This window comes from Rhinolophus sinicus, linkage group LG03, assembly GCF_036562045.2.
Source record: "Rhinolophus sinicus isolate RSC01 linkage group LG03, ASM3656204v1, whole genome shotgun sequence".
NCBI classification, from domain to species: domain Eukaryota; kingdom Metazoa; phylum Chordata; class Mammalia; order Chiroptera; family Rhinolophidae; genus Rhinolophus; species Rhinolophus sinicus.
The window spans coordinates 1887369-1914983 of NC_133753.1; the positions used below are offsets into that span (position 1 = coordinate 1887369).

The window sequence follows — 27615 nt, forward strand, 5'->3', positions numbered from 1 at the left end:
TGCGCTCTCCAATCTGTGCAAGGGCACCACCCCTGCCAACCGGAGGGCAATCACCAATCGTCAGTGAGGGCGGGCCCGGGCACGCTCCGCCCCTCTAGGAGCGAGTGAGACTTTGGATTGGCCAGTTCGTCTGCGACGTAGCCACTACTTCCTCTCTGATTGGCCTATCCGGCTCGGGGCGCCTAGCACTCATTGGAAGAGGAGGTTTGAGGGGCGGGACGGCGTGAATAGTGAAGCAAGCGCGAGGTGGGAGAGGTGGCAGTTCGGAGGGGTCGGGGTAGGGGCAAGGGGATGTGGGGAGCGGAGGGTGGGGGCTGGGGGAGGGTTGGACACCAGAGTGGCCTTGGGCACAGTGGAAGCCGGGAGAGGGCAAGTGGGGTCCCCCTGCGGGGGCCCGATGGGGGAAGGCGGCGCCGCGGGTCACCGATGCCCCGGGCCCCGGAGGCCCTGAACCGCGATCATCACCCGCGGGCCGGCGGGCAGAGGGACAGCTGGGGCAGAGGTCCTAGCGGGGCCCTGGCAGTGGGAAGGAACCTGGGGCCAGTGCAGCCCGGACTCGTGAGCGGGGTGAGAAGCTCGATCCTCGGGGCTGTCACCCCGCAGGGATTAGAGGCCACCCAGCTTCAGGGCCAGTTTGGTCTATGGCAGTAGTTAAGGGGCGGTGGGGTGAGAGGTGAACCAGGACCCGTTTTAGAGGTGGAGACAGGGCGGGGTCAAGGGTGGTGAGTGACCAGTTCTCTCCTGCCCAGCAGCTGCCTCCCAAGCTGTCGGGACCAATCGGCACTGTAGGCTCTTGTCATCACGACCCTCGCCAGTGCCAGACCAGACCCTGCGAGTGTGAGGGTGCAGGACACCTGGTTCTTGAAGCTTCAAAATAGCCTCATATTGTCCAAGTCCATATAGTATTCTCGACATCGCAAGGAACAGCCCTCAGGTGTGTACCTCCCCTCAGCCAAGACTGGGACTTGCGAGTCAGCAGAGCACTGGGACTTGTGGTGGACAGTCACCCTGGGTTTGGCCCAAGTGGCTGCTGGTCTTGGTCCTCGCATGTCCTGCTGTTTTGGGAGGCCGTGAGGGGATTACCGAGTGGCTTGCAGGAAAGCTCCTGGGAGACCCTGGGCTGAGTTTGCAGCAGCCAGCAGGTTGGGCTCCAGTCCCCCACTGCATTTAGTGCTCAGGCCCCTGGAGGAGGCCACCCACATGGCTGGCTGAGGGCAAGGCCTCGCTGGACACAGGCTGTGTTGTTCTCCATTGAGACAGCTTGGTGATCACCGAGGTTCCGACCCCCTCAGCATCCTGCAAGATTCCAAACTCATTTTTTCCACTCTTTCCAGATTCCCATGGAGACACATTTAAGGGAAATTAAACTGGCGAATGCAAGGGACACTTCATCTGAGTGAGCCCAGCGCACGTGGATCTCCAACTTATACAGCATCCTCACCCAGGACAGGTGGGTCAGGGCAGGGCCAGGACTCGGGCTGGACCTCCTGTTCACTTCTGGCGCTCTCTGCAGGGCACGAAACGGGACAGCCATGTGCTCTGGCAACCAGACTGCAGTAGGTGGGGGCGGGGGGGGGGGGAGCCTTCGAGTGCATCAGTGTGTGGATTGAGTCCACGATTTCTGAGTTACCAAAGGACCGCTCAACAGGAGTGCTGTCTCACACTTAACTCAGTGACACTCCTGGTACTTGACATCTGTCCTCCAACCTCTAGGCTGCCGGTGAACCAGGCCACTGTCACTGCTACACTCGCTGAGGTGACAGCAAGTGCATCAGAATTTGTATCCCTGGGAAGTTCCTCATCTTTGTGGTCAGCACGCTGAAGAAATGGATTTGGATCAACTGGACCTGAATCCCAGAATTATTGCTGCAATTAAGAAAGGTATATTTCTTGGTACTTACTTATATGCAATAGGTGTGTACCTGTGTAGGTGTATATACTTTAAGTAAAACAAGTCACTGAGATCGCCTGTCCCTGTCTCGGTCCCTACTTTGCTCCCTCTTCCCCGAGACAGTCGGTCTTGATTGGTGCACTGATGCTGGACCGTGTGCGGGCTGTTTAGTTGTGTGTGTGTTTAACTGAAAGGACTATTTTAAAGTTAATTTTATTTTCATCCAATTAACATGTGCATATCATCTAAAAGTGAACCGTAACTGCTCGCCATTTGTGAGTCCTTTAGCAATTTTTTGTAATTATATCTGGGTTTCTAGAGAATGTGCTTACGTTGCTGTGTTTAGTGTGTGGGTATCACCAGTTACTCAGATTTCTATACGGGGTGAGGGTTGGCTGCTTGCACCCCACATGTACCCCTACTTCCTCCACCTCTACCCCCACAGTTGGAACACAGTTTGGGTCACGCCAGATGTCAGGGTTGTGAGTGGGGACCTAATGGCCATCTCAGAACCAGAAGGGGTTATGACTGTTTTTTTTCTTGTACCACCTTTGTTTCCCCCCCACCCCAGTTAGTAGTTGCCTCCTTTTTCACATGCTGTGTTCTCTGGGTCCTTCTCACTGATTTTTCCCAAATCCTCCAGTCAGTTTGTCAAACAGTGGCTCTTTTCTAAATGCTCAAAGGATGGGACAGCTCACCCATTCTGTTTCCTAGCATGTCCATCCCCAGCTCCCTGTGCGGCTGACGTCCTGGGCCCTTCATCTTCTGTCTCCAGGGCATGTGTCAGGCGTGCTTCCATATTAGGATGCTGGTTGATCCACCTGGGGGTTGGTGCCACAGCGTGTGGCAATGTCTTGCACGGGGCAGAGTCTCAGCCCTGCTCGTCCGCCCTTCCTTAGCAGTTGCTTTTTTCAAAGAGTATGTCAGTAGTTTTGATTTTCCTTTCATCCAGTCTGACCACATTTGTGTTTTAACTGGAACATTCAGGGCATATGTATTTAAGGTAATTCCTGATAAATTTGGGTTTAACTCTCCATTTATGTTAAGCTATTTGTACTGTTTTATTTGTGTGTTGTTTTCTCTTTTTTGCCTTCTGGCCTGGCTGGATATAGTTTTAGCAGACATTTTATTCTTTCTACTAGTTTGAAAGTAATGTTCTTTACCCAAACCCAAACTTGATTTATCGACTCTCCTCCCAAATTACCAGGTCCTCTGGATGTATTAACTGTGTGATCCTCCGTTCCCGCCCCCCCCGCCCCAGGCGGTGCCCATGACGCTGTCACACTCACACGTTCTTTTCTCTGTTAGCCCTGCTGGCCACCCCGCCGTGCCCGCCACCGGCTGGGGCAATGGGTGTCCTTGCTGCACCCCCTCCCTCGTGTGTGTTTCCCCACTCACCCCCACCCCGGCTCAGCCTCTAGCTCAGCCTCTAGTGCATCGTGTGCAGGCTTCCTGACAGATGTCTCCTGGCGTGGGACTGCGTAGCCACCTAGGAGAGGCCGTCTGCCCACCTGGTTCCTCGGTTGCAGCGCAGGGGTGGGCCTCCCCGAGGCCCGTTCCCTCCTTGTCCTGTGGTCATCATCACACAATACCCAGGGGTCAGGGAGCAGATGGATCCAGCCCTGCCCACCGGGTCCCCAGAATTGGAAGACAACGCACCTCTTGTCACTGTTGTGTTGCCTGGCGTTACTGTAGTCTGACCTTGTGCTGTAATTTATTTGTATAATTTCAGCCAAACTGAAATCCATAAAGGAGGTTTTGCATTTTTCTGGACCGGACTTGCAGAGACTGACCGGCCTCCCCAGCCCTGATGTGCAGTGCTTGCTGAGCACAGCCTCCTCACACTTGCGGGGCCGCAGTGTGTTCACAGGTGGGCAACGACAGGTCTGCTCTGCCAGCGCCGCCGGGCGTGGCTGGAGCCCTCGTCCCTGCCAGGAGCTGAGGGCCGTGTGCACAGCCGGCACCGAGGAGGAGCCCGGGCGTGGTGGCCGCACGGGGATGGGGCCGTGCTGGGGGCCCTCGCTCCGTGGGTGGGTTCTGGGAAGGACGAGGCCGAGGGGCGCAGGAAGCAGGGGGAGTTGGCAATCAGGCGGAGCCCAGGCTCCCTGTAGCTAGCGGGGGCCACGGTCCCCTCCTCGCCCTCGGGCCCTGCCCACCTGCCTGACGCCCCGCCCTCCCCAGCCCTCGACCTGCACCGGCTGGAGGACAGCTTCCCCGCGCAGCACCAGCGCCTGAGCCTGGGCTGCCCGGTGCTGGACGGGCTCCTCCGCGGCGGCCTGCCCCTCGACGGCATCACCGAGCTGGCGGGACGCAGCTCGGCCGGGAAGACCCAGCTGGCGCTGCAGCTCTGCCTGGCGGTGCAGTTCCCACGGCAGCACGGAGGCCTGGAGGCCGGTGAGTAGCTGCCGGATTGGCGGCGGGCAGGGGTCAGCTCTGTTCTTGGCCGTGTTCCATCAGGGTTGGGACCAACGGTCGGTTCCTACAGTTCACGTCCCCTCCTTCACACCGCTTAGGGGTTCCTTCGGGAGTGGGGGGACCTCTAGGAGCCGCGCCCTGCTGGCCAGCCCCTGCCCCCACGCGGACCTGGAGGTGGTCCCTGGGGCTGTGGGGCTGACATGCGTTCACACAGCACCAGCTTGCAAGCCGTTTGGCCCAGAGCCAGGTGTGCAGGGCGACAGCTCTTCACTTCTAACTGTTGGGCAGGTGAGGTCCGAGGGCAGTGGTGCCAGCTGGTGTGTGTGACATGAGACCCGCTGGGCCTGGCATTACAGGGGGTTTTCAAGGCTGCCTATTTGGGTGCCCAAGCGTCAGAAATTCAAGTTGTTTTTATAGAATGTGAGAATATTAGAGTGAACGTGTTTCCTGGGACCTCCCGGCTCTGATAAGTCAGCAGTGCACCGTGTGACTCCTGAGTGGCTTCTGAGTTGCATGCGACTCGGGATGGCAGCACTTTGCCACTGCCGCACCTTTGAGCCCATCTGTTACCTCACTTCCCAGACGGGGCCCTGGAGCCAGAGCTGGCACCTGCAGGGGTTGGGGACAGAGCCAGGGGCAGATCTGGACCCACCTTCTGAGGCCAGGCCCCCTCCTCACCCTGTTGCCATCTGTCGCTGAACCTCAGCAAGTCCCTGTCACAGCTGGGATCCCGACAGGGTTGGGAATCCCACCTGTTCCCCTTTGATCGCAGTTAGCTCTGCAGAGCAGGGACCGAGCCTGACAGCCACACTGGCCATGTGGGTTCAGTGCAGGGGTCTCCTGACCAAGTGTGGGGGTGCTCATGCCAGAGGCAGGTGTTGTTGCGTCATCCCCTGTCCCTGCATCTCTGGGAAGCATGTGGCCGAGGAGGCGCCCTCTGCAGCACTGTCAGACTGTCTGGTGCCCAAGTAGATGGCCTTGACCTTGAGAGTGGAGGTCGTCACTTCACCCGCATAAGAGCTGCCGTGAGACGAGACTCGAGTGCTCAGAACGGGTGGGGGCCACCTCGCTCCCCAGTGCCCTTGGCGCCAGTCTGTGGGCACATCGGCTCTTGGCTGCGACTCAGGCTGAGGTCCTGCCCGTCTGCCTTCTCAGGCAGCTGGGTGGGCTGGGGGCTGTGCCAGGTGGGCTGGGTGGAGCAGGGGTCGGGGGGCAGGTGGGCAGAGCTCAGGCTCAGCCGTCAGGTCGCAATCCTGAGTCTCTCCTGAGCCTGGTCACCTTCCTCCACAATGACTCCTGATGTTTCAGCCCAGTGGGGTCCCCGGGGACCCGTTTTCTCCTGCCAGTTACCTGTTGGCATCTGTTCACGCTGGGTCCAAGCCCGGGACTGTGTCTGTACTCAGTGTGTGCCTAGCACACAGTGGGTGCTTTCCGACTCCCGTGGTTGCTGCTCCTGCTTGGGACCAGGCCAGCTCACATGGCCTGGACCCTCCCCAGGGTCCCTCCTGTGTCCCTCATTCCAGGACACGACAGGCCCGCCACATACCCTGACTGCCCACGCTCTCAACCCCCAGCCTGACATGGTCCTGCCACAAGGAGGCCGCCTCATCCACTGCTGGTCTGGGCAGGGAGGTCTCTCACCCCCTCCTCTGCCACTGTACCATCCAGGGTCTCTTCTCTTGGTGACAGTCACATGATCTTGGGTGGATTACTCGTGACCCCTGCAGGGGACTGGAATCCACTAGGGGTCTGAGGCCCATGCTCCCAGCTGCACCGGTCTCCATGGAGCCTCCCAGGTCCGCCAGACATGGGCAAGGACCCCAGCACTGGGAGCCGGTGGACTTGAAGCTAAGGAGCTGAGCTCCCAGGTGACAGTGAGTTTCTGGGGACATGGATCGGAGGCAGGAAGAAGAACCAGCAGGATGGGCCACTGCTGGCAGGTGCGGAGGTCAGTGTCAGGCTGACCAGTACCCATTTCCGGAGAGGCAGGTGTCAGGAAAGGAGACGGACACATGAGCATCCCAGTGGCAGAGGGGAAAAGGAGACAGCCTGGCAGGACGTCTCCATGAAGAGGGGAGGCCCCACGGCTACTGTGACCACATTAAACCACGTTTCCCCAAATCAAACCTGAAAGCCCTGATTTTGAAAAGAATGGCAAAGAGGTCTGGAGTTATTACAAATCCTGTGTTTAAGAAAACGTGGAGCCCCTGTCTGCCCAGCCTGCTGCCCTCGGCTGGGGTCTCCTTACAGGCCACCTCCCCGCCAGCTTGGTGAAGCCACTTTGGCCGCTCTGGTGGGTGGGGACAGCTCTCCCAACAAAACATGCCCAGATGGGCAAAGGAGCTTGGGGACCCACGCACATGCAGTTGCCCTCTCTCCTGGACCGTGGAGGACGTGGTCACTCCCAGCTGCCCAGGGACTGACGTGGGCCTCCTGACGGGTTCGGCACTGCCCCCAGGAATGATCTGGAACGTGCCGAGGAAGGCTAAGGAGGTGGACTTGCTACTCACAGAGTCAGACTGGGATGCCTTTGCTATCTTGTTTGAAATTCTATGTTTGAAATTCTGTGGGAACAAAATTAAAAGTTACGCATGCCCTCACAAACAGTGCACACACGGTGTGTGCACCATGTGTGTCCATCTGCCCAGGCCTGTGCCATGCGTGGCGCAGTGATGGCTGGGAAGGTCAGCTGTGGGCCTGGAACCCTGGTGGGGCACAGCCAGTGTCCAGCCAGCTCACCGGCCTGGTTTTTCTTTTATAATTGGGACATAATTCACATACATAAAATTTGCTCTTAATGTGTGGAATTCCGGGTGGTTTAGTGCATTCAGCAAGTTGTGCACCCATCACCACTATTTAATTCCAGAGACCCTGTTCCCTGTCATGTCATTCCCAGTTCTCACCACACCTCTCAGTGTGGACTAGCCTGTTTTGGACATTTCTCAGGAATGGAATCAGACGTGTGGCCTCTGTGTCTGGCTCCTTTCACTCTGCACCATGTCATGGGCCTGGCTCATCCATGTGGGTACCTGTCAGTGCCTCGTTCCCTCAGGGCTGAGTGACACCCTGCTGTGTGTCCACTGGACTTTGGGTTGTCTGCCTCTTTTGGCTTTTGTGAGCAGTGCTGCTGTGAGCGTGGGTGTGCCCGGCTTCCGGGGACGTTGGGCTCCTTTCCCCTGGCTGGGCGCTCCGGAGTGGGGCTGCTGGGTCACATGGTCACTGCATGTTTAACTTTCTGAGGACTTGCCAGGCTGTTTTAAGCAGCAGCTGCACCACTTTACATTCCCACCAACAGGGTTCCAGTTTCTCCACGTCCTCGCCAACACCTGTCTTTTTGATGACAGCCGTCCTAGTGGGTGTGACGTGGTCTCGCTGTGGCTTTGATTTGCTGTCCCCTAATGACTAATGACAGTGGCATCTTTTCATGAGCCTGTTGGTCATCTGTGTATCTTCTTTGGAGAAATGTCTATTCAGATCTTTTGCCCATTTTAAGATTGGGGTTGTCTTTTTGTGGTTGAGTTGTAAGGGTTCTTTATATAATAAGGATACTAGAATCTTGTCAGATAGGTGATTGGCAGCATTTTCTTTCCATAGGTTGTTTTCATTTTCTTGATGGTGTCTTTTGAAGCACAAAATTTTTGTTTGATGAAGTCCAGTTTATCCATTTTTCTTACTTGTGCCTTTTGTGTCGTATCTAAGAATCCATTGCCTAACCCCAGGTCATGAAGAGTTACCCATGTTGTCTTCTGAGTTTTACAGTCTGTGCTCTCACATTTGACCCATTTGGTTTAGTTTCTGTGTATGGTGTGAGGTAAGGGCCTAACTTCGTTTTGTTGCACGTGCTTATTTAGTGGTCCCAGTACCACGTGTTAAAGACTCCTTTCCCCATTGGATTGTCCTGGGACCTTTGTTGACAATCAGTTGCCGTAACATTTGGGCTTATTTAGGGTGGTCGCTGGTCGTTGGCTGCAGGACCCCAGGCGGTGTGCTGGCCTGGTGTTCAGGCTCCTTGTGGCGTGTTGCCCGTTACCTGTTTACTTGCTGTTCCAATCGCAGCAAAGACAGAGTTCTCACCATGGAGCCGGGATCATAGCAGGAGCCCTGAAAGTGGATCCAGAAAACATGTGCCCAGTGGAGCTTTTAGGGCATCTCCCTGCATCCAAAAGCCCGTGGGCCCCGATAATCCACTCACTGCCACTCAAGACGGCCTGGGGGCAGACTCACGGGGTGACGTCCTGTCAGTGAGGTGCCTGTGGGTAGGAGACCAGCACCCGCCTGCCTCCCTCCTGGACCCGAAGGGAAGCCCCTGGAGGGCAGAGGTGCAGGGCTGTGTGGCGGCCGTAGGCCGGTTTCCCCGTGCTCACCGGCACCTCGCTCCCCAGGGGCCGTGTACATCTGCACCGAGGATGCCTTCCCCAGCAAGCGTCTGCAGCAGCTCATCGCCCAGCAGCAGAGCCTGCGGACGGATGTCCCGGGGGAGGTGGTCCAGAAGATCAAGTTTGGAAACCACGTCTTCATCGAGCACGCAGCCGACGTGGTGAGTGTGCAGTAGGTGGGGCCCCACGTGATCCCGGTCAGTCACCAGTGCCAGTGACGCTGTGATGGACGTGCATCAGATAAACATGGTTCGTTACCTGAAGTTCAGGTTGAACTGGGCGTCCTGGACCGTACCCGTGAGGAGTGGGGAAGGGCGGGCACCTGACATGGGTGAGCCCTTCAGTCCCCTGGAAATTGGGGTAAGCACCTCCTGCCCACCTGGCCACCATGAGGCGACAAGAACAGGACCCGCCGTCCTGACAGGAGGACTCTGTGTTGGGTTTTACTTCTGCCTCTGGACAGGGAAGCCCCTTATTGGGGCACAAGGGGCCCCCCCACCTGGCCAGGGCCTACCGGGCACCAGCCTGGACAAGCTCCCTCAGATCGCTCACCACTGCCTGGTTCATCGCTGGGGTGACACCACATCTGGAAGTGACCAAGTCATGTGTTCTGTCCCCAGGGGCTGGGGCTGCTGGGGAACTGGGCAGGCCAGGCAGGCAGGGGAAGCGGAGACCCGGTCAGATTCTTAACTTAGATCACGGTTTGGTGGAGGGATGAGCGATGAATGGAAGGGACTCAGAAGTAAAGGTGGGAAGTTGAGCAGAAGCCAGTGCGGCAAAAATAAGTTCAGGCAGGCTCTCTCCAGCGACCTGGCTCCCCGGGCTTAAGAATTGTTCTAAAAAGAACTTCCAGTGAAGAATAAGGCGTATAAACTTTAATATTTAAAAAATTTACAATAAAATACATTATCACACACAGCCCCGGAATAAACGGCACGTGGGGTGGCAGCTAGAGGCCTTTCCCATGTAGGTTCAGGACACACGTGGCCTCGGGTTTCCCGGGGCAGTGGCTGTACCTGCCCTGCCACCCTTAGGGGCCGAGCTGGCCGTGGCTTTGTGAGCACTACGTCCTGCTGAGCAGTGTGGTTGTTAGTGTGACAGAGTTCCAGGGCATGGGGACGCGGGGACGCGGGAGATTAGTGCTGCAGGCCGCAGCCCAGGGCCCTCCAGCCTCAGTGACTGTGCTCTGGCTGTCACAGGGCGGGCTCTGGCCTCCATGAGCAGCGTCGTCCTGGGGCTTCCAGGCCGGCTCAGCTTCACTGCAAGAGAAAGCGGTGGGTCAGGGCCAGGCATTTCTCAGTCTTGTTCTGGAACCAGCTCCGGGGTGGGGGTGGGGGTGGGGGTGGGGGTGGGGGTGGGAGCCCTCTCGCCTGGTGTCTGCCGAGACGGCGGTCGGCTTGCTGCCTCCACGGAGGCCAGGGCCCTGCTAGGGGGCTTCTGAGGGCGGGGTCTCCAGACGAGGCCCCTCTTGGAGTCCTGGCCATGAAGCATGCAGGCATGGCCAACGCCTGTCCCCCCCCCGCCCCCACTCCCGGTGCCCTGGTGTTGCTGTGCCGGGAAGGGGTGCAGGACTCACATTCATGTTAGCGTCTTCTAGGCCACTACTGCTGCTGTCGTTTTCCACAAAGAGAGGCTCCACTGGGGACAACCTGGAGATTGAAGCACAGAACTCACTTTCACTTCAGAACGAGGACCCGCTTGACAGCTCTTAATGGTTTTGGTGGGATGGCCAGCGTTTGGCCACCCGGCACCAGGCCTGAGAGCCCAGGCCAGCAGTCCCAGGGGCAGGCCTGAGGGCGCCTGCCGTCCCAGAGCCCAGCCAGGGCTGTTTGGGACACAGGGCTCAGGGCCTGAGGATGCGCAGGGCTGGCTCAGGAGCCACCTGCAACCCCACCCCCGGTCCCCGCCTGCTGTCCACTGCTCGGTATTCGGCCAGGACACAGCCCAGGGGCCTCCAGGTTCAGGGCAACACTAGGTGCAGGACACCTGCACCCCCCACCCCTGGCCCCCAGCCCTGCTACCTGCTTCCTGCCTCTGCCTGACAAGGGTGCCATCCCAGTTACCATGGCAGTGACAGGCTGGCCTTGGCCTGGCCGCGTGGCCAGGTCCAGGTGGTCACCCAGGCGTGAGGCCATGGAAAGAGAGAGGCCAGGTCACTGTGATGGCCCCAAAGGCAGAGGGGGATGCAGGTTGCATGGGCAGTGACGGCCACCTCCCTCGGCCCCCAGGACACCCTACTGGCGTGTGTGAGCAAGAAAGTGCCAGTGCTGCTGTCCCGGGGAATGGCCCGCCTGCTGGTCATCGACTCGGTGGCAGCCCCATTTCGCTGTGAGTCTGACACGCCAGCCTCGGCGCCCAGGGCCCGGCGTCTACAGGCGCTGGGGGCTGCACTGCGCCAGCTGAGTGCCACCTACCAGAGCCCTGTGCTGTGCGTCAACCAGGTAGGCACCCTCCCCACCCCCCATGCTGATTCCGGGGAAGACACTTGGGGAGTGGGCGGCAGCCCCCGCAGCTGACCCTGGTCTGGCCCTTCCAGGTGACAGAGGCTGTGGAGGAGCAGGGCGCGGTGCCTGGGCCACCAGGGTGAGCAGGCCCCTGGGAAGGGGGTTGGGGGTGGCGTGGCCACAGTTCTGAGTGACCAGCCTGTTTCCTGCCTCAGGGCCCGGGAGGAGCGGCTGTCTCCGGCCCTTGGAATCGCCTGGTCCAACCAGCTGTTCATGAGGCTGATGGCTGACCGGCACCGCCCTGAGGACGCCATCGCCATGCAGAGCCACCCCACCCGCACCCTGAGCGTGGTCTTCGCCCCTCACCTGCCCCCCTCATCCTGTTCCTACACAGTCACTGCCGAGGGCGTGCAAGGGACACCTGGGACCCAGTCCTGCTGATGCAACAGTGGCAGGACTACAGCCAGGTCCTGAGAAAGCTTCTCCGGCTAACTCCACGGTGCAGGCGACCGAGGCATTCGGCTCAGCCATTGCTGGGTTACGATCTCCTCGAGGGTGTCAGCTCTACATTCTCATCGCGGGAAGATAGTGAGCATAGAGGACCCGCCTTCCTCGCCACTGGGTCCTGGCACCCAGCTTTTAGAGCAGAGCACTTGTCCCCCACGGCTGCACTGGTCCCTGCGAGGTGTCTACAGTGGTCTCCTGGAAGCCCTGGCCCCATAAGGAGCAGCCTTCTGCCTCCTGTCCACATCAGCTCCCACCAGGATAGGGGCCAACAGTTTCTCTGGCACCTGGGGCTCTGCCCAACGGGGTCTCCACCATGCCCCCGATGGGCTGCTGCCCTTCCTGCAGGCTGTGCCCTTCCCCACTGTCTGGGGCCATGGTCACGTGAGTCCCTCACTGGCCTCACCCCCTTGTTGGGGTGTCGGCCACAGGAAGGGTTACTTTTGCGTGCCTCTGCCACCTGCCACCGCTGGGCAAAGGTGCAGACAGCGGGCACCAGCTTGTGAAAGGTGGCCCATCTGCTCGGAAAACCAGTTTGGGGCTAAGAGAGGGCAGCGTCCCAGCAGGTCCTCGGTGCCTCCCCAAGCCTGGCCTCAGGGCAGGACCTCAGCCCTGGCCTGGTGGGGCATCCACCCTGGCAGGGACACCTGCACAGACCCAGCTCCTCACTGCGGCCCGTGGGGGCCTTCCCTCCAGATGAAAGCGGGACCCCCGTCAGCACAGGGGCCTGCTGTATCTGGGTACAAACCAGAATCTGACCACTGGGTCGTGAAGACACGAGGTCCAGCGGTCACTGGGGCCGTGACTGCCCAGCCCAGAGGATGTGGCCTGTGCGTGGGCAGAGCTGAGTGGGGGTGCCTCCCAGGCTGCCGGGCACAGCATAGGCCTTGGGTAAATGTGCTGTGGGGGCACAGCTGTGGCCCCTGCACCCTTTCAGTGGCAATTTGCTCTGGGCCAGGCACTGTCCTAAGTCATGAATCCGGGGAGATGGTTCCTGTTGCTGTCCTTGCTCAGGGAAACTGAGGCACAGACGAGTTGAGTGACTTGGCCATCCTACAGCTCCGTGGCACACACCACAACCCCTGGGCCGGTGCCAGCACTGGGAGAGGGGCTCTAAGTCCCTGTAACTAGACTGACACTTCTGTTTGGACATTTTTCTAGAGCGGGATGACCCATTTATAACTTTCCTCACATTTTCAAAGTAGTCTGTGACCCTTGAAAAAGAATAGTTGGTGAACTAGGCAAGTCCTTTCAGGACTGGGGTTTTACAAAGAGCCTTTGCAGAAGTGCAGGCACTTCACACGAGAAAATAAAACACTTTATTTTTGTCATTAAATATAAACAATTCCAATGGTTTCCTAGTGAAGTCACATGAATGACGACGAAAGAACTATAGGTCTAAGGCAGAATGGACCATAAGCCACGCCGCACACCTGCCCGTCAGCTGACAGAATGCACAGGTCCTGGGGTGCCCACCCACCGGACAGATCTGAACACCGACAGTCCCTAAGGAGCCTGCACCTGTCACTATGCACCCCCCATCTCAGAAACCCTCACCCCTACCCCCACTGAGCATTTGTTCTACACTGTAGAAACCACTGGTGCTCCCCAGTAATGTTGGGGAATGAATTCAAAACGCTGTTATCAGCCCAGTGACGTGGATGATGATGTCTGCCCAGCCAGACTCGCTTTGCTGACCTGAGCTCGCCTTTGGTGGGCGCTACCGTGTGCCGCTTTACAGTACTCAAATCTGATCGTACAGTGCACTGCTCAAAAGTAGAAACATTAGAAGTTAGCCTCGTGTGGAACTGCCTGTAAGGCTGACAATGAGACCTGTACTATTATAAACTATCCTTAGCAATATTTGATTGTACTACCAACACTGAATTTCTAATTACATGACATTCCTAGCAGCTTTCTGACCCAACAGACAGGATTTTTTAAAATTCCAGAATATAACTGAATTGCTCCAATATTGTAAACAAAGCACAAGCGACAGAAACCGCCCCCTCCCATCCCTCTCTGCCTTGGGGAGGCCCGGAGAGGGGTCAGAAGGCCTGCTCCTCCAGGACCTCTGCCCTCAGACTCCATTGAGACACTCATGGAAGTGGGCCCAGCAGACACACAGCTGTAGCCACTTCCTGTCTGTCCCCTCTGGGGGACTCAACTATGTGGAAGCGAGGGCTAGCACTCTTAGGCTCCCCTCACCGGGAGAAGACATTGAAGGGTGGCTGAGCCCACTGCTGCTCTCCTTGAGAAAGAATTCAGGCTGCCAGACTGGAAGTGGGTTACAACCTGGTTCTTCCCTACTGTGCGACAAGTTCACAAATCAGGAATCGCAGACCCTGGTGGCTCCCCCAGGCATGAACGGTGCTGCACCTGGTCTCAGGAGGCCCCCTCGCCACTTACCCATTTTCTGCACAACCTGCAAAGCCACGACGACCCTCAGAGGGAAATGGCCAATGGGCTGCAAGCCAGCTCAGGTTGGAAAAAGGCCCCTGCAAAGATGGTCTGCTTCCAGCAACTCGGAGCTTAGAATTAAATTCTGTTCTGAGCCCATGTTTATTCTTCCTAAGTGGCCTTGGCGCTCCAGAGGGAACTGTCACTGGGGGCACTGAGTGGGTTTTAAATGTACGGTGTCAGTTCTGTGGCTGGGGACTGCGAGGAGGAAGCAGACAGCTCCGGTCCCTCTCCTGATTGACACACTGCACTGGGGCAACGCCACGTGTGAACCCGAAGTGTGAGTCTCAAAGAGCCAGTGTCTACGCATGGCTCTGCTCTTTTTTCTGTGGTTTTGCACAACCCATCGGATTGTTTAAACACGTCCAGAGAGCATTTAGAAAACAAGTGCTCATGTATGAGAACCTGCAAAACCTAAGTGCATTGGGAGCCCAAACAGAGCCCAGCCGGAGGGGCCAGGCTGCAGGGGCCGGCCAGCCCACGGGCACAACCCCGGGCTAGAGTGACATCTGGGGGCAAAAGTGCATTTTCACCAACAAGCAGCCTGTGCCACGAGGTAATATTTAAATTACAGGAAACTTAAAGAGAATTTGAAGTCCAGCCTTGCTGGGACAAAACCCCAGGGCTGCTGCCTCCAGCCCCAAGTCCACGCTCAGGCTGAAGGGTACGTAGAACCAGGGCACCCCTGGAATGAGCCCCCCAGTAAATCTGTAGCGAGTCACCCAGAGGGCCCCCACAGTGGAAACCCCCAGAGAACCAGCAGTGAGTCCCAGCAGAATCCCCCAGAATCCCCCGCCCCCATACCGTGAACACCCGTCAGGCACCAGGGAGCCCCTTGAGCAGTTTCCCCAGCCCAGGGCTGAGCACGAGGGAAAGGTCACTAGAAATAAACAAATACTAGGGCCTTTGCTGATACCACGTGCATCGCTGCATCAAAATAAACATAGAGCCTAACAGCATTTCCCAAGGCCGCTCAGTTTTTCCCACCGAATCTAAAAGATGCCTCTTCAGCTCATCAGTGTGGAAGGACGTGCCCTGGAACAGTTGTCTGGAACTACTGTCCTGTCTTGTTTAGTGTCTTCTGACCCTACAGGTGAGGCCTATGCCCCCTTCAGGGATAATGCCTCAGGGTTGATTTGAAAATGTTCCCATAACAATCCACCCTGTTACCTAACTCCACAACAAATGCTTTTCAATGAAAACATGCACCTCTACCTACAGGGCCAGGAGATAACAGGCTCCAGGGGTGGCCGTGGGCGCCCGGAAGTGTCCAGCAGGACGGGTCTGGAGTGGGACCCAGGAGCAGTGTGCAGAGGGAGTGGAGGCCACCGGCAACTTATTCCCTTGTCCTATTTCTCATCACTTTTTTCCTCTAAATTCCAGGTGCCAACCACTGCCGCGGCTCATGAGATACTGCTCTCAAGGGATGTAGCTTAAGGTTCCAGATTCTTAATTTACAGCTTATTAAGTATTGTATTACAAATACTAAAATTTAAAACAGATCTGGTGTCGTGGCAAAAAGTACATGTGTCCGTGACCAGCGGCCGGTTCCGAGCGTGCTGAGGCCAGCTGCCAGGTCACGTCTGCCCTGGAGACCCTGGGGCCACCGCGCCTGCCGGGTCTCACGGTTGTGCTTCGGCCGCTCTCAGCCACTAGGAAACAGAACTCGGGGCGAACCTCCTGTGGGTGGTGGAGGCCACTAGCTAGAAAAGGAAGCGAGCGGAGGGGCCTGGCGAGCCGTGAGGGCCTCGGGTTTATCTAGCTCGGCCTCGGCCCGCAGGGGGCCAGGTCAGTGTGGCTGGCACTCAGAGCTCTGGAGTCTGCTAGACAATTATCTCGTTCCTGCATGAAAAAAACAAATGGAAAAATTATACTTCACCAGTACTTTGAATGACCCCCACTTCAAGTGGTCTCAGCTCTAACAATAAAGCTGCACGGCTCTAAGGCAGCACAGAGTGAGTCCTGGCGCTCAAATGGGCAGGAGCAAACCCCAGGAAAGGGGAATGAGAAGACAGGTCCTTGCAGGCCCTTTAAACAAAGCACCTTCTTTTCCTGTCATGACCAGGAGCGCTTAAAACAGCCTCCTGTCAACGCCTTGCAGCTTCTCACCAAAGGCCTGGTGAGAAGCACCCGGGGAACAGCCACCCCCGCGGGTGCTGGGGTGATGCGGGGTCAGCGTATCTGCCAGGCCAGTTACTGTTGGTGAACGTCAGTGTGTCGGCTGGACTGGGAAAGCTGCTGGCTCAACAGGTGAGGTGACCAGGAAGTCTGGTCCCAAGCAGACGAGTGGTAACTGCTAAGGCACAAAAAGTTCTCTTTTGTGTGAGTTCAGGCTGCCTGGTCTGCTCGGCGCACTTGAGGAACAGGGCCCAGCCGTACCCCACGGACACACGAGACATTTAAAAGAAACGGAAAATAAGCAGGCACTTTTTGATGTTGAACAGGCCCACCAGTGTTAAGGTGACCTGTCCATGCGAGACTCGCACAGCTGACAGCATGATCAAGGCTGCGGTGTCCCAGTGACAACGAGTCAGTGACTTGTGTCAGTAAAGTTCTGAATGGCTTGAAAACATTGAACAACAGCTTGACTAGCCAGTAAGTTAGTCATAAACTTGTTAAAGGCCAAATCATACAAATTAACAATACAAATCAGAACTGGCCAAGTGTTGATACTTTATCAGAACACTTCATTTTTAACTAGGTCAAACTGTATAGCTCATCGATGAACACACTGAGAACATTCAGAGCGTGACTGTCCCCACAATTCAGTCAAGTGAGTGCAGCATACGAAGTGTCACCATGATGCCTGTCATCTAAGAACCAGAACATGCTAGTGTTGGCAAGGCCCCGCTAAAATGGCAGGGGTGTAGCCCGCCTGGCCTGGCCCAGGCGGTCGAGGGCATTAGGGGGGCAGGGCTCCTTACTTGGAAATGGTCTTCCGCTGCCTTGCCACCCACGTTAAGGACATTCAGAGAACTGGCACGCTTCATGCTGCAGCCGGGACAGTGGACATGCAAGGACAAACGATCAGCACACTGGTCAGCCAGGAGCAGGAAACACAGCAAAGCCGCCCGCAAAGGCCTGTTACCACCAGGGGACTCTGGGACCGGCCCTGATGGACTTGGGCCTTCGTCTCACTGGCACTGGGATGTCCCCACCCAATTCTGAGCATGGACATCCCGTGTACAACTGTATTTAACGCCCAATAGAGAAAAGCACAGTTTCTGTGTGTCTTTCTCAGTAAAAATGGTTTTCTTAAAGCACCATATGCAAACTCCTAGTGCCGCTGTATTTCCACTTTTTAAAACCTGGCTCGTAGGAGCCAAGAGGCTCTGCCAACGCAACCCCGCTGACTTGAGCAAGTGAATCCACAGCGCCTCATCGGACAAGTGTCAGGAAGGGGACCTCAACGTCCCGTGTAACACTCATCACCCTAAGTGACCATGTTAAAGAGAGATATGCTTGATGTTCACTGTTGAGATCACATGAATAAGTGTATTTTACGTATTTTTTAATATTGAAAGTAGGGAAAAACATTCTTCATTAGTAAAACTCTGAAGCTATTACTTCTCTGCTTAGAAATCAAAACTTAAAACAAATTTCACTTTACATTTAAAGAAATATAGTGATTTATACATATGTTTAATTTTTTCTCCCATGAACCCCTTTAAAATACGTGATGAAACATCCTATGAATTACCTGTAACCTGAACTTAAATTATGGACAATTGTAAAACAATTGTAAAATTACTGTAATTGCTTACCACCACCACAGATGTCCTGAAACAGAAAGTCACCTTAGCTTTTAAAGCTAAAATAACCACTATCAGGGGTTATTTCTAAGTGTTTCCGACAGGACCTGTTATTCTGAATTTGAACTACCTATGACATAAACAGTGAACACTGATCTACTCCGAGGTGAAGGCATTGCTGTGAGGCCCAAGCACAGGTATGAAGGTTAGTGCAGACAGACAGACACAGGCCCAGGGACCGAGGCCCAGGGCACGGCCCACGTGACCGCCAGGACCACGAGAATAGCCTGGCCAACGCCAGACACTAAGTTCTCACTGAATAAACTACACCAAAACAAAGACCTTGGTGTGTTTGTCCCGAGTAACACTCCCAAAATGTCCCAATCAGGACAAAACGAGAACATCTCCATGAGTCCCACACCAGTGCTGCCCAAGTTCTGAAGAAATGTTTTGCTGCTTAGAACTACTCAAGAACAAAGGATAAAATCAAACCAATTCACAAGTAAATTCTATTCTGGAAGATTTAATTATTCTATTACTTAATTGGCCAATGAACTTTTTCTAAGAAAGCTACACAACTTTTTCCTCATAAAACAAAAGAAAGAACAAGTTGACTCCCTGACTCTTCCCAATGGCATCCACACTCTTCACCTGAGCCTATGGTTGTCAAAACCGGAAGTAGCCAGTAATTCACCAGAAGTGGCACAGTGAGTCACCTGAAGGGGCCCAGTAACTCTCTGGCTGTGCCCCACCCCACTGGGAGCTGCAAACACTGCTCCAGAAATGCCTAGTAAGTGATTCTCACAACCGGTCCCGGACCAGCAGCACTATGACTACTGGGAACTTGCTAGAAAGGCGAATTGGGGGAGGGGGAGCCACTGTATCAGAAACTCAAGGGTGCAGCCTAGCAGCCTGGGTTTTACAAACCCTCCAGGAAATGCTAATGCATGCTCACATTTGAGAACCCTGGTCCAATTGATACAAATTGTCAATCTTACCTGGAAAGATTATTCCATTTTACGTATTTTATGGGATGAACTGTCCAAAGTCACTTAGTTTTTCAGAAAGTTCATTAAGATATCATCTCAAATAAGACGGTATATGAAACATGAGTATATGCAAGTGTATGATCCATTTTATTTCACATCAGGCCAGGCTGGCAAAGTGTTATCAACACTGTGCGTCTTTACCATATCGGGGCTCACATACTGTTACATCATGGTGAAGACAGAAGGAAAGACACGGCAGAAACGAGAAAAATTCTGAGTGGTCACGTGGGAAGAAAGGTCCATGTCACAGGACCTACTGCCAGAACTGGACTTTGCATTTAAAAAGCTTCAAAACATCTAGAACCTCATGTAACCAGTGCGACTGCACTGGAGGAACTAAATGATGGCCTGTGGGGAGCCCTGCGAGGCAAAGCCACCTCACTCCTTGGAGCCGTCACAGGAGTGGGAACTAAGTGATCGCATGACAATCTGTTCAGATCCTCATGACACTATAAGGAAAAATGTCTCCTCCTTCAGAATTCAGAGAGGCAGATAATAAGTAGCCTATCGTGTTAGTTTTGGAAATTCATAAATAGTTTAAAACAAGAGCACTTTATGCCACAAATTTAGAACTTGCTTCCCCAACTCCACATTCACGTGTCACCACAGGCACTCGGGCAGCAGCGGGCAGCGGCGAAGCCCCGCGCACTCAGGGCCCTGGCTGGCTTCCCACACAGGGTCTTCCAGGTGGTTTTCTCAGCAAATGTCATGGAGCTCACAAAACTCCTCCACAGAAAAGGGCTTGTTAACACTTCCGAGAACCAGGGGATAGCCACTCACAAAACCCAAATCGCTCCTCTTGCCTCAAAAGCCATCAAGAGACCGGTTCAACCACAAGCAGAGAGCTGCCGGGGGCACCGAGCTGAGGGCCCCCGGGCCTCTGCCCTCACTGTGCGGGGCTTTCTCCCCCGCTGAGGGGCGGGATTGGGGTACGGGCCTCTCAGCAGTTAGACCCTAACTAACAATGACAGGAATGAGACTGGACATACCTTAAAACAGCAAAGGCATGGAATTTCGTATTTCCAGTATGTTATCCCAAGGAACTTGGTCTCAGTCCTAAGCTGTTAGAATTCTTACCCACGGAACTTAAAGTAGAATCACATTAGAAATAAGACTTTACTAAGAATCAATCTTTAAAAAGCAGGTGCCATTTTGAAAGTTAACGAGTTTCACAGAACAGCTGACACAACAGTGCTTCTGTGAGAAATACATCCTGAAACAAGAGGCATTCACACCAGAAATAACCCAGTAACCAGGGCATTGCTAATGCTCTACCAGGAGTACAAAGAACCCTCCTTCCAACATACCTTGTAAGAATAAAGAATATCTTAGAACCAATTTCCTTTAACAACTTAAATGTTACTGTTCAAAACACATGACTGAAACCTTTTTTAAAAACCATAGAAAACCTAACATTTTTTAAATCTCCTAAAGAAACTCCTTATAATAAATCTTGAATTGTGATCCTCCTATTTAAAACCATTTTCCATCCTGTATTAATACCTGTATGAAATGTAACATAGTCGTAGCTAGCTTTTGATTTAAAAAAATTAAAACTAATTTAAACCTAATGCTATTTTGAAAAATAAAGCATATCTAGAATAAACAAGTGAATATGCTCAATGTTTTAATATTAAAGCCCTACTATTCATTGCTAAGGCTTTCTTTGAACCTGTAACAAAATCAAATAATTCTATAAATTTCTTTTAAAGGCATCAGCCCTTCTAGCCTCTGAACAGGAAGTTGCACAATTATTCTCAACCTATCCTGGAAAAAATTCAGGCTGAAACTACTAAAGCTTTTCATTGCTAAAACATGGAGAGGAGCTGGAACGTGTCCTGCGGTCTGGGTGAGACGCTGTGCTGGAGAAGAAATGCCTGTTAGACACTGCGCGGTGGGCGGGCGGCGGGCAGGAGATAATTACCCAGGGTGCTTTGGCTCACTCTCTCGGGAACTTCCACCCTTCAGCTTCCTAACCAGCTTCTCACTGCTGCGTCTAATTGAGGCCCGGAGTTTGCTAAAGGAACCACTGCGTTTTAAAGATCCAGTGCCATCCTGAAAAAAACGTGAACAAATGTGAAGCTGCAGGTGGTCCTCCCTCCCAGCCCCCACAACGCAAAGCAGGACAGCGCCAATCACATGGTGGCCGGGTCGCTCTTCTGTGACTGCTGGTAACGCGATTCCCACAGACATTACCGATTTGCCATGTATGTAAGTATACTTTAAATAGAAACCTATGCATTTTAAATTCCATCAAAGATAACCTAATGATCATGAAAACCTGTGAACATGCAAAAAATGAAACAAAAATAACGTCCCCTTGGGGAAATTAATTATGCTGCTGTTTTGAAACAAAAGATAACACACACACACAAATCTCAAGAAAATTAAGGCAGCTTCGAGGACTATCACCAAAATTAAATTCCACTTTTAATAAACATGAGAGTGTCTGGTCCACATAACAGGTATGGAACCCAAAACATTTAGATCTGACAGAGGTAACTTCTTTTTAACAATTTCATCTAAATGTAATAGACATACTGTTTTTTCAGTAAATTTTAATGAACAGTTTTATTAAGCGTTGACTATAAATATGAATGGAAAAGTAAGTAAAATGCTCCTTCTATAAAGTAACTAAAAACCCTCAGACACCTTTTACAAAGTAAAAGTGCCCAGCTTTCATCATAATTGATTCAGACATTAATAAATGAAACATTTGGCAGTATGAAAATCAAAAACACACAGCGAAAAAAATGTGTGCATAGCAACTTTTATTCTCAGAATGAATCATTTCGTAAGATTAACAGTCGCCCCCATTCCTTCTAGAAGCTGCGTGATGCTGTCTTCAGTGGAAAGAGTGAGAGGCTCTAAGCAGACAGATACTGAGACACAGGTCAGTTGGAGTGAGTTTATTAGAAGTTAGAAAGACACAAGTACACAAATCACTCAACACTTAGAGATTAGTAGAGAAAAGCAGAATTGCCAAAATTCTACACACAGACTAGAGAGCAAATGCTACTGGAGTGTGACGCTAGGGGGAGCGCCGGGCCCGGGGCGGCCTCACCAGGCCTCTGGGTACAACGCGGGAGTGGCTCATGCCCTACGCTTACAGCCTAGGAGTGTCAACGGGCACCGTCATGCCATGGCAACAACACCTGTGGGAAACTCTGAACTACCTTTTATCAAAGTGAACAGCTAATCGCTCTTAACTTTTAAGTTCATGTATTACACAGTAAGTGGTTTTTATTAATACAATTTATATTACTAAGTACATATCTGGCAAAGCTACAAGTATACAGAGATGAGGAACCCCTCAAAAAGGACAGCAGCACCGAAAGGAACGGCCGGTCACAGAGAGGTGTAGCTCTGACAAGACTCCTAGGGGATCGCTAAACACAGCAGTGAGCACGGAGAGGAGGGGAGCTGGAGGACGTGCCGCCCGTCATGCAGGAGACAGTGTGAGAGCCACAAGGCAGCTAGGCCTGTTAGACAGAAACGGAGAGAGAAAGCCCAGGTGAAACGTGAGGAAAGAGCCGCTTTCCTACCAGCTAGCATGGCACGGTTTACAGTATTTCTAGGTCACAAGCTCAGAGCACGTTGAATCACTTTCGTACTGGGGTTGCCCGCTGCCTGCTCTGGCGGCCAGTAGACAACAGGTCCTGGGCCTAGGTTATCTTTTACACCAGCCAGTCTAGGCACTCCTAACCATCATCAAAATAAAACGCAACATTTTCAGAGCATGGATGAGCACTGTGCTAGAAATCTCCCGAGTCACGGTACGTAAAGGAGACTCCACAAATAAAACATCAGTAATGACCAAGACAGGCTACACCCAGGAAGAGCTCATTCCAATACGTTTGACTTTGTCAGAAATCCTCTCATAGCCCTAAACTAGAAAGTTCTCTCTGAAATCAGGCAGGACTTCCTCTTAAAAACACTTAACATTTTTGACATTTTAGGAACTTTGAAGAAACCACTGACTTTAATAGCCTCTATAACACATTCTAAACATGCAATTGATAATCCAAAATAAAATGAGTTATACAAAATGGATTTCCACAGGCAGAAATGCATCGTGGGTCCTTGGGGACTGGAGACCCGACAGTCTTGCACCGAAGCCCCAGAGGCAGGGACCTGAGCCCCGGCCAGTTCTGACTCACCATGGGACGCTGAGCAAGTCATTTAACCAGCCCGAGCTTCATTTTTCTCATCTTTAAAATGGAAAAATAAAACTTGTTACCAACTCCCCACGAATGTTGGGAGGACAAGACACATAAGTTGTTGCTTCTCTTCAGAAAAAGGATGTTAAAATGTTAACGTAGTTCAGTAAACAATATCACTCCTGCCGTTCATTTCATAGTTCAGTGCGACACTGCAGTAGGGCGATTTATACTACCCGGGCCCCAGACACTCGTGTCCTAGACACACAGCAGAGTGTGGGAGAGTCATTTACTCCGATTCTAAAGGACCTCATGTCAAACACCCCCTCCTCCCTGTGGGCCCGCAGCAAGCTGACCCTGGGCTCTGAGCGGTGCCCGGTGCCTGGGGGCAGGGGAGGTCTGCTCACGCCTGCACTCACCACCTAGAGTCCCACCTGTGAGAACCAGGGGTAAGAACAGCCCCAAACCCTCCGGAACCCACGTGGATTTCTATTCGCATGGCTTGAGTGCTGGGAGGTTTTACCGCATCCTAACAGTGTCACAAAGGGTCTCCTTCTTCATATTGCCATGAAAGAGCATTGACGTCAAAAAGTGAGTTTCTAACAGAAATGAATAGTGAAGTGTATACGTTAAGAAATGTGCAGCAGTAATTACTGTCTTGGATTTCTGGTGATTTGGGTTTTTTATTTTTTTAGTATATTCTAGTTCTCTTCCAAACATACTTTTTAATAAAAATTAACCTATTTCTAATGAACAGTATATGCATTCCCCAGTAATCCTGGACAAGAGTTTAGGGTATGAAAAGCTTTTAGGAACACAGCATGGAGCAGTGTGCAAAGAATGGCAGGCGGGAGTGGGCTACTCCTGACGGACCCAGGAGAGACAGGCAGCCTTCCAGAAAACGGAAAGCACGCTCTCCGGGACTGTGACAGAGGTGCTGTTTCCCACTGCCCCGGTGCATGGCTGCAAACACAGCACGTAATAGCAGCATAGCCTGCAGGCTCCCACATGGCCCGGGGTGGACCTGGGGTCCAGCGCCTCACACACGTGGGCCTCCCAGGTAACCTGAAGCCACATGGACGAGGGTAAGGGGAATCCAATTTTATCTAGAAAGGCATTTGCACACAACCTCTGCGTTTTTAGAAGCAGGATACAAAAGAGAACTAACTCAGATGTGTCTTGACAGTGACTTTTAGATCTGCACTTCATACGAAAGTAAGTATGAGGAAGTGACATTTTCACATACTTCAGTCACCATCCTCACGGATGGCACATCCTTAAGAGAACAGAACTGTACTTCCCTAAACAAATCATCTCCCGTGGGAAGAATCTAATCACTCATGGGAAGGCTCTGCTCGTGTCCAGGAACCTTCCTTTTCTTCTATTTTAATAGCATGTAATTCAGTTCTGCGCTGAGCTGGCCTTTCAGGACCTACTGGAGCGATTATTATAACCTAGTGTGTGATCTTATCTTTGACGACAATGCCCTTTGTTGTAACTGTTATTTCTGAACATGAGGAACCCCGCCTCGTGGCCATGTAAAGGGTGGTAACTGAATGGAGCTGTCATGCCCGCTCCCTGCCACCTGCCCAAAACAGTCACACAATGCTACTCCCCGTGCTAGGAGTTTTCAAACTTTTTAAAGAGCACGAGAATCTTTTTTAAAAAATTAAAATCCAATGCAGAACCCCAATATGAAAAAAAATCGAAATGGCATTTTCTCATTATAAATGTGTACCAAGTTCTTAGAATAACAAAGTGAAGCAGTAAGAACGACACTACCTCTGGAAACCCCCACCTGAAATGTGAAGTGACAGTGGCAGCGTGAGCTCTGCCATCCACGGATCTTCCAGTTCACTTCTGCAGGGTCTCGGTGTACACAGACCAATGGTTGCCGGTGGCAGCCACTGGCAACCATTGGCTTCTAAACCTCAGGGGTGAGCACACACAGAGACAGCGTGGGATCCTCGTCTCCCGCTTGGACCAAGGCTGAAGTGGCACTGCAGGGTGTTAACGTCTAAAGCAAACGGGACCCTGAAGGTGGCTCCTTGGGTTGCACATAACTATACCTCAATGAAGACAATTTAAACACACCTACATGCGCATACCGCCCTTAATGCTCCTTTTTAAATAATAAAAGTAGGCTTTAAAAAGAAAACTCATGTCCAATTTGGGGACAGCCTCAGCATTACCTTCTGAGACTTGGAGCCTGCGGAAACCGTGTGAAAGCCCAGGCCTCCCTGTGGAGGTGACAGTGGCTGAGTGTCAGCAGGGGCCTGCGGTACTTCTCCCAGACTAACCGGGACTTCATGCTACCCCTCCACTTGGGGACAGGGCTCCTTCCGTAACTCAAAGCGAGTTTGGGGACCGCTGCACGGAGGCCCTGGGATCTAGCCCTCTCCAGTCAATCGGCCCCATGGCCCTTCTGTGTGCCCTGGGACAGTCTGTCAAAGACGCAGAGCCACACGTGTCTAAGTCACGTAAAAAGGTGCCCAGAGCCCAGTGTGTGAGCTAAGTGACAGCACGATCCAAGTGAAGAAGGCAATGAGAGCTGAAAGGGGGACCAGCTCGCACTCCCAGGAGGGACTGCCCCCCCGCATCTGTAACGCCAGCCCACGGGCCGGGCAGGACGCTGCCCACCAACGCCCCACGGTGGGATGAGAGCAGCTCCCCTCATCCATGGGTCTGTCTTTAGACAGTAACAGAACTCTGAGTTGTCAATAATTTTGTTATGTGATTTCAGAGAAAGATTGACCTAGAAATACTGTCTTAAGAGAAAATTCCTGCACAACTTCATTCAAGAGTATCAAAATCTGCACGCTGGTGTCTAGACGCCAGAAGGGCCTTGGCCTCCACACAGAGCATGCGGGACGGCAGCGCCACGGAAGCACAGAGCAGAGTGCAGGCTGGATTTGGGGGTGGGGTGGGGGAGGGGCTGCCCTCATTGTTTCACCTCTGGGTCGCTGCCCAGGGAGGTGAATGGTCCAAGCACATGCTGATTGGTTGTCTTGGCACAGGAAAACCCAAAGCAAGGAAGCTGCCAGACAAACACGGTCAAAAAGACGTTCTCCCTGAAATCCTGGCCACCAACATCTTGCATAAATGTCTATTAAGAATGCTAATCCTTACCAGATTGTAACAGCTATAGAAAATCCCAAAGAATACACAAGTTCAAAAAGATAGACTATAAAAAAAGACCAAAACGATCTGGCAAAACATCTGCACAATTACAACTAAAACTGCACTACTGAGGCTTCAAAAAAAACCCAATAATACACGTGGATGCATCAGAGCAAATCGTGCATTCAAGCAAAATTTCAGGTACCAGCTCAATGTACAAAAAAACTGTCCACGTTACAAATAGTGACTAGAAAGAAAATGTCCACAGGCCACCCATTCTGGCAGCCACTGGGCAAGCAGCAGTGGTGAGCTGCCACAGAAGCAGACTAGTGAGACCCAGGGGTGCGGCCTGGCCAAGCGCTGACGTGTCTCACGGGCACATGTGCCGGGTCCAGAAGCCTCTGCCACGTGACTGTGAAGTGCAATGAAGCACGGACCCGAGTGGGAACGTGACATTCAGGACCGAGGTGGGACATGGAGAGCAGCCACCCCAGCGGTCTTGCTCTTGGCCTGCTCTCTAAAGACAAGTTCTGTCTGGAAAAGCACTTCCCTTAAGGCCTTTAAATGAATTCTAACAAAACCGACAGCAGCCTGCTCAGTGAGATCAGGAGCCCTGCAGTTAGCCCTGGAATGGGAGGTGAAAAAAGCGAGTCACTTATCGCCACACTAAGTTTGCTGTTAAAATACAACCATTATGGATTATGCTCTGAATAACCAGGACACTCAATCAGCATTGAAGTGCTCAAAGTTGAGCTGAACAGCTTTCATGGATTCCCGAGAAGAAGAAAATTACCACTTAAACAAATCAGACTGAGTATTAGCAGGAGGTGAGAACACAAAGCTTCATGCGTACATGACTGGAGAGAAGCAGCAGGTCTAGCTCAGACAGGGAGACTGCCAGCAGCACCGCTGGGGGTGGGGGGCAGGGAGGTGGGGGGCAGGCAGCCGCCTGCAGCACTGGCAACGCCGTGGGCTGTACTCACCCCGTTCCACTCCACGCTCATACTCACTTCCTCGCCCCCGTCAGGGCCGCTCTCGTACTTGACCACGTCTGTGTTGAGGCTCTCCCGGCTCCGGCGCCTGTCCGAGCTCTCGGGGTCATTCAGCACCTCAGCCACCCTCTGTTTGTGAACAGTGTCGAGACCCTGTGAGTCAGGCAGGGAACAGGTTCAGCCATTAGCACCTAGGTCTCACTAGGGATTGCCAGACAGCTAAACGTCCCCAGGACAAAAGTAAACAGTCCTTAAACACTGGAGGAAAAAAGGGACAGTGGTTCTCAGGAAGGACCACTTCAGACTTGTGTGTTTCACTATGCGCCCATTCCACCTCAAACTGGAAAACCATCAAGGAAGACTGAGTCCAGTGGTGGCTTACACAAGCACGTAGCCAGAAGGAAGTACATGCTGCACTCACATCTGAAATGCTTCAGAAACGGGATGGGCGG

At 53.1% G+C, this 27615-nt stretch overlaps 2 protein-coding genes across 50 annotated transcripts in view; one reads left to right on the top strand and one right to left on the bottom strand.

The window, feature by feature from the left end:
- Window positions 1-154: 154 nt before the first annotated feature.
- On the top strand, window positions 155-12986 carry XRCC3 (X-ray repair cross complementing 3). 4 transcript variants are annotated; one of them, XM_019747179.2, is made up of 10 exons: window positions 155-246; window positions 753-934; window positions 1335-1450; window positions 1714-1881; window positions 3624-3761; window positions 4073-4285; window positions 8689-8843; window positions 10911-11123; window positions 11219-11265; window positions 11342-12986. In XM_019747179.2, the coding sequence occupies exons 4-10, from the start codon at window positions 1827-1829 to the stop codon at window positions 11565-11567; spliced, it is 1047 nt and encodes a 348-aa protein (XP_019602738.2). In that variant the 5' UTR covers window positions 155-246; window positions 753-934; window positions 1335-1450; window positions 1714-1826; the 3' UTR covers window positions 11568-12986. The 4 variants fall into 4 exon arrangements, with proteins under 4 accessions (XP_019602738.2, XP_074182967.1, XP_074182966.1 ...); XM_074326865.1 differs by having other exon boundaries at window positions 233-277; XM_019747178.2 differs by lacking the exon at window positions 155-246 and adding an exon at window positions 337-567.
- KLC1 (kinesin light chain 1) overlaps window positions 9543-27615 on the bottom strand; it is a 56232-nt gene continuing 38159 nt past the window's right edge. For 5 of the 46 annotated variants that reach the window (XM_074326844.1, XM_019747173.2, XM_074326843.1 and 2 more), the window contains 3 exons: window positions 27155-27316; window positions 23052-23102; window positions 21786-22373 (listed from right to left, as the gene is read on the bottom strand). In XM_074326844.1, coding sequence (XP_074182945.1) covers window positions 23070-23102; window positions 27155-27316 — 195 coding nt within the window. In that variant the 3' untranslated portion in view covers window positions 21786-22373; window positions 23052-23069. Of the gene's footprint in view, window positions 10000-10211; window positions 10332-12926; window positions 15933-17014; window positions 17082-20815; window positions 20947-21785; window positions 22374-23051; window positions 23103-27154; window positions 27317-27615 lie in introns of those variants that run through there. The other 41 variants (XM_074326852.1, XM_074326850.1, XM_074326839.1 and 38 more) reach the window with 20 other exon arrangements.

Bases quoted from the DNA above. Each gene is read 5' to 3' on its own strand.
- XRCC3 (XM_019747179.2), top strand. From the start codon at position 1,827: ATGGATTTGGATCAACTGGACCTGAATCCCAGAATTATTGCTGCAATT. The intron at 8,844-10,910 runs GTGAGTGTGCAG...CTCGGCCCCCAG, and splicing joins TCGAGCACGCAGCCGACGTG to GACACCCTACTGGCGTGTGT. The intron at 11,124-11,218 runs GTAGGCACCCTC...TGGCCCTTCCAG, and splicing joins CTGTGCTGTGCGTCAACCAG to GTGACAGAGGCTGTGGAGGA.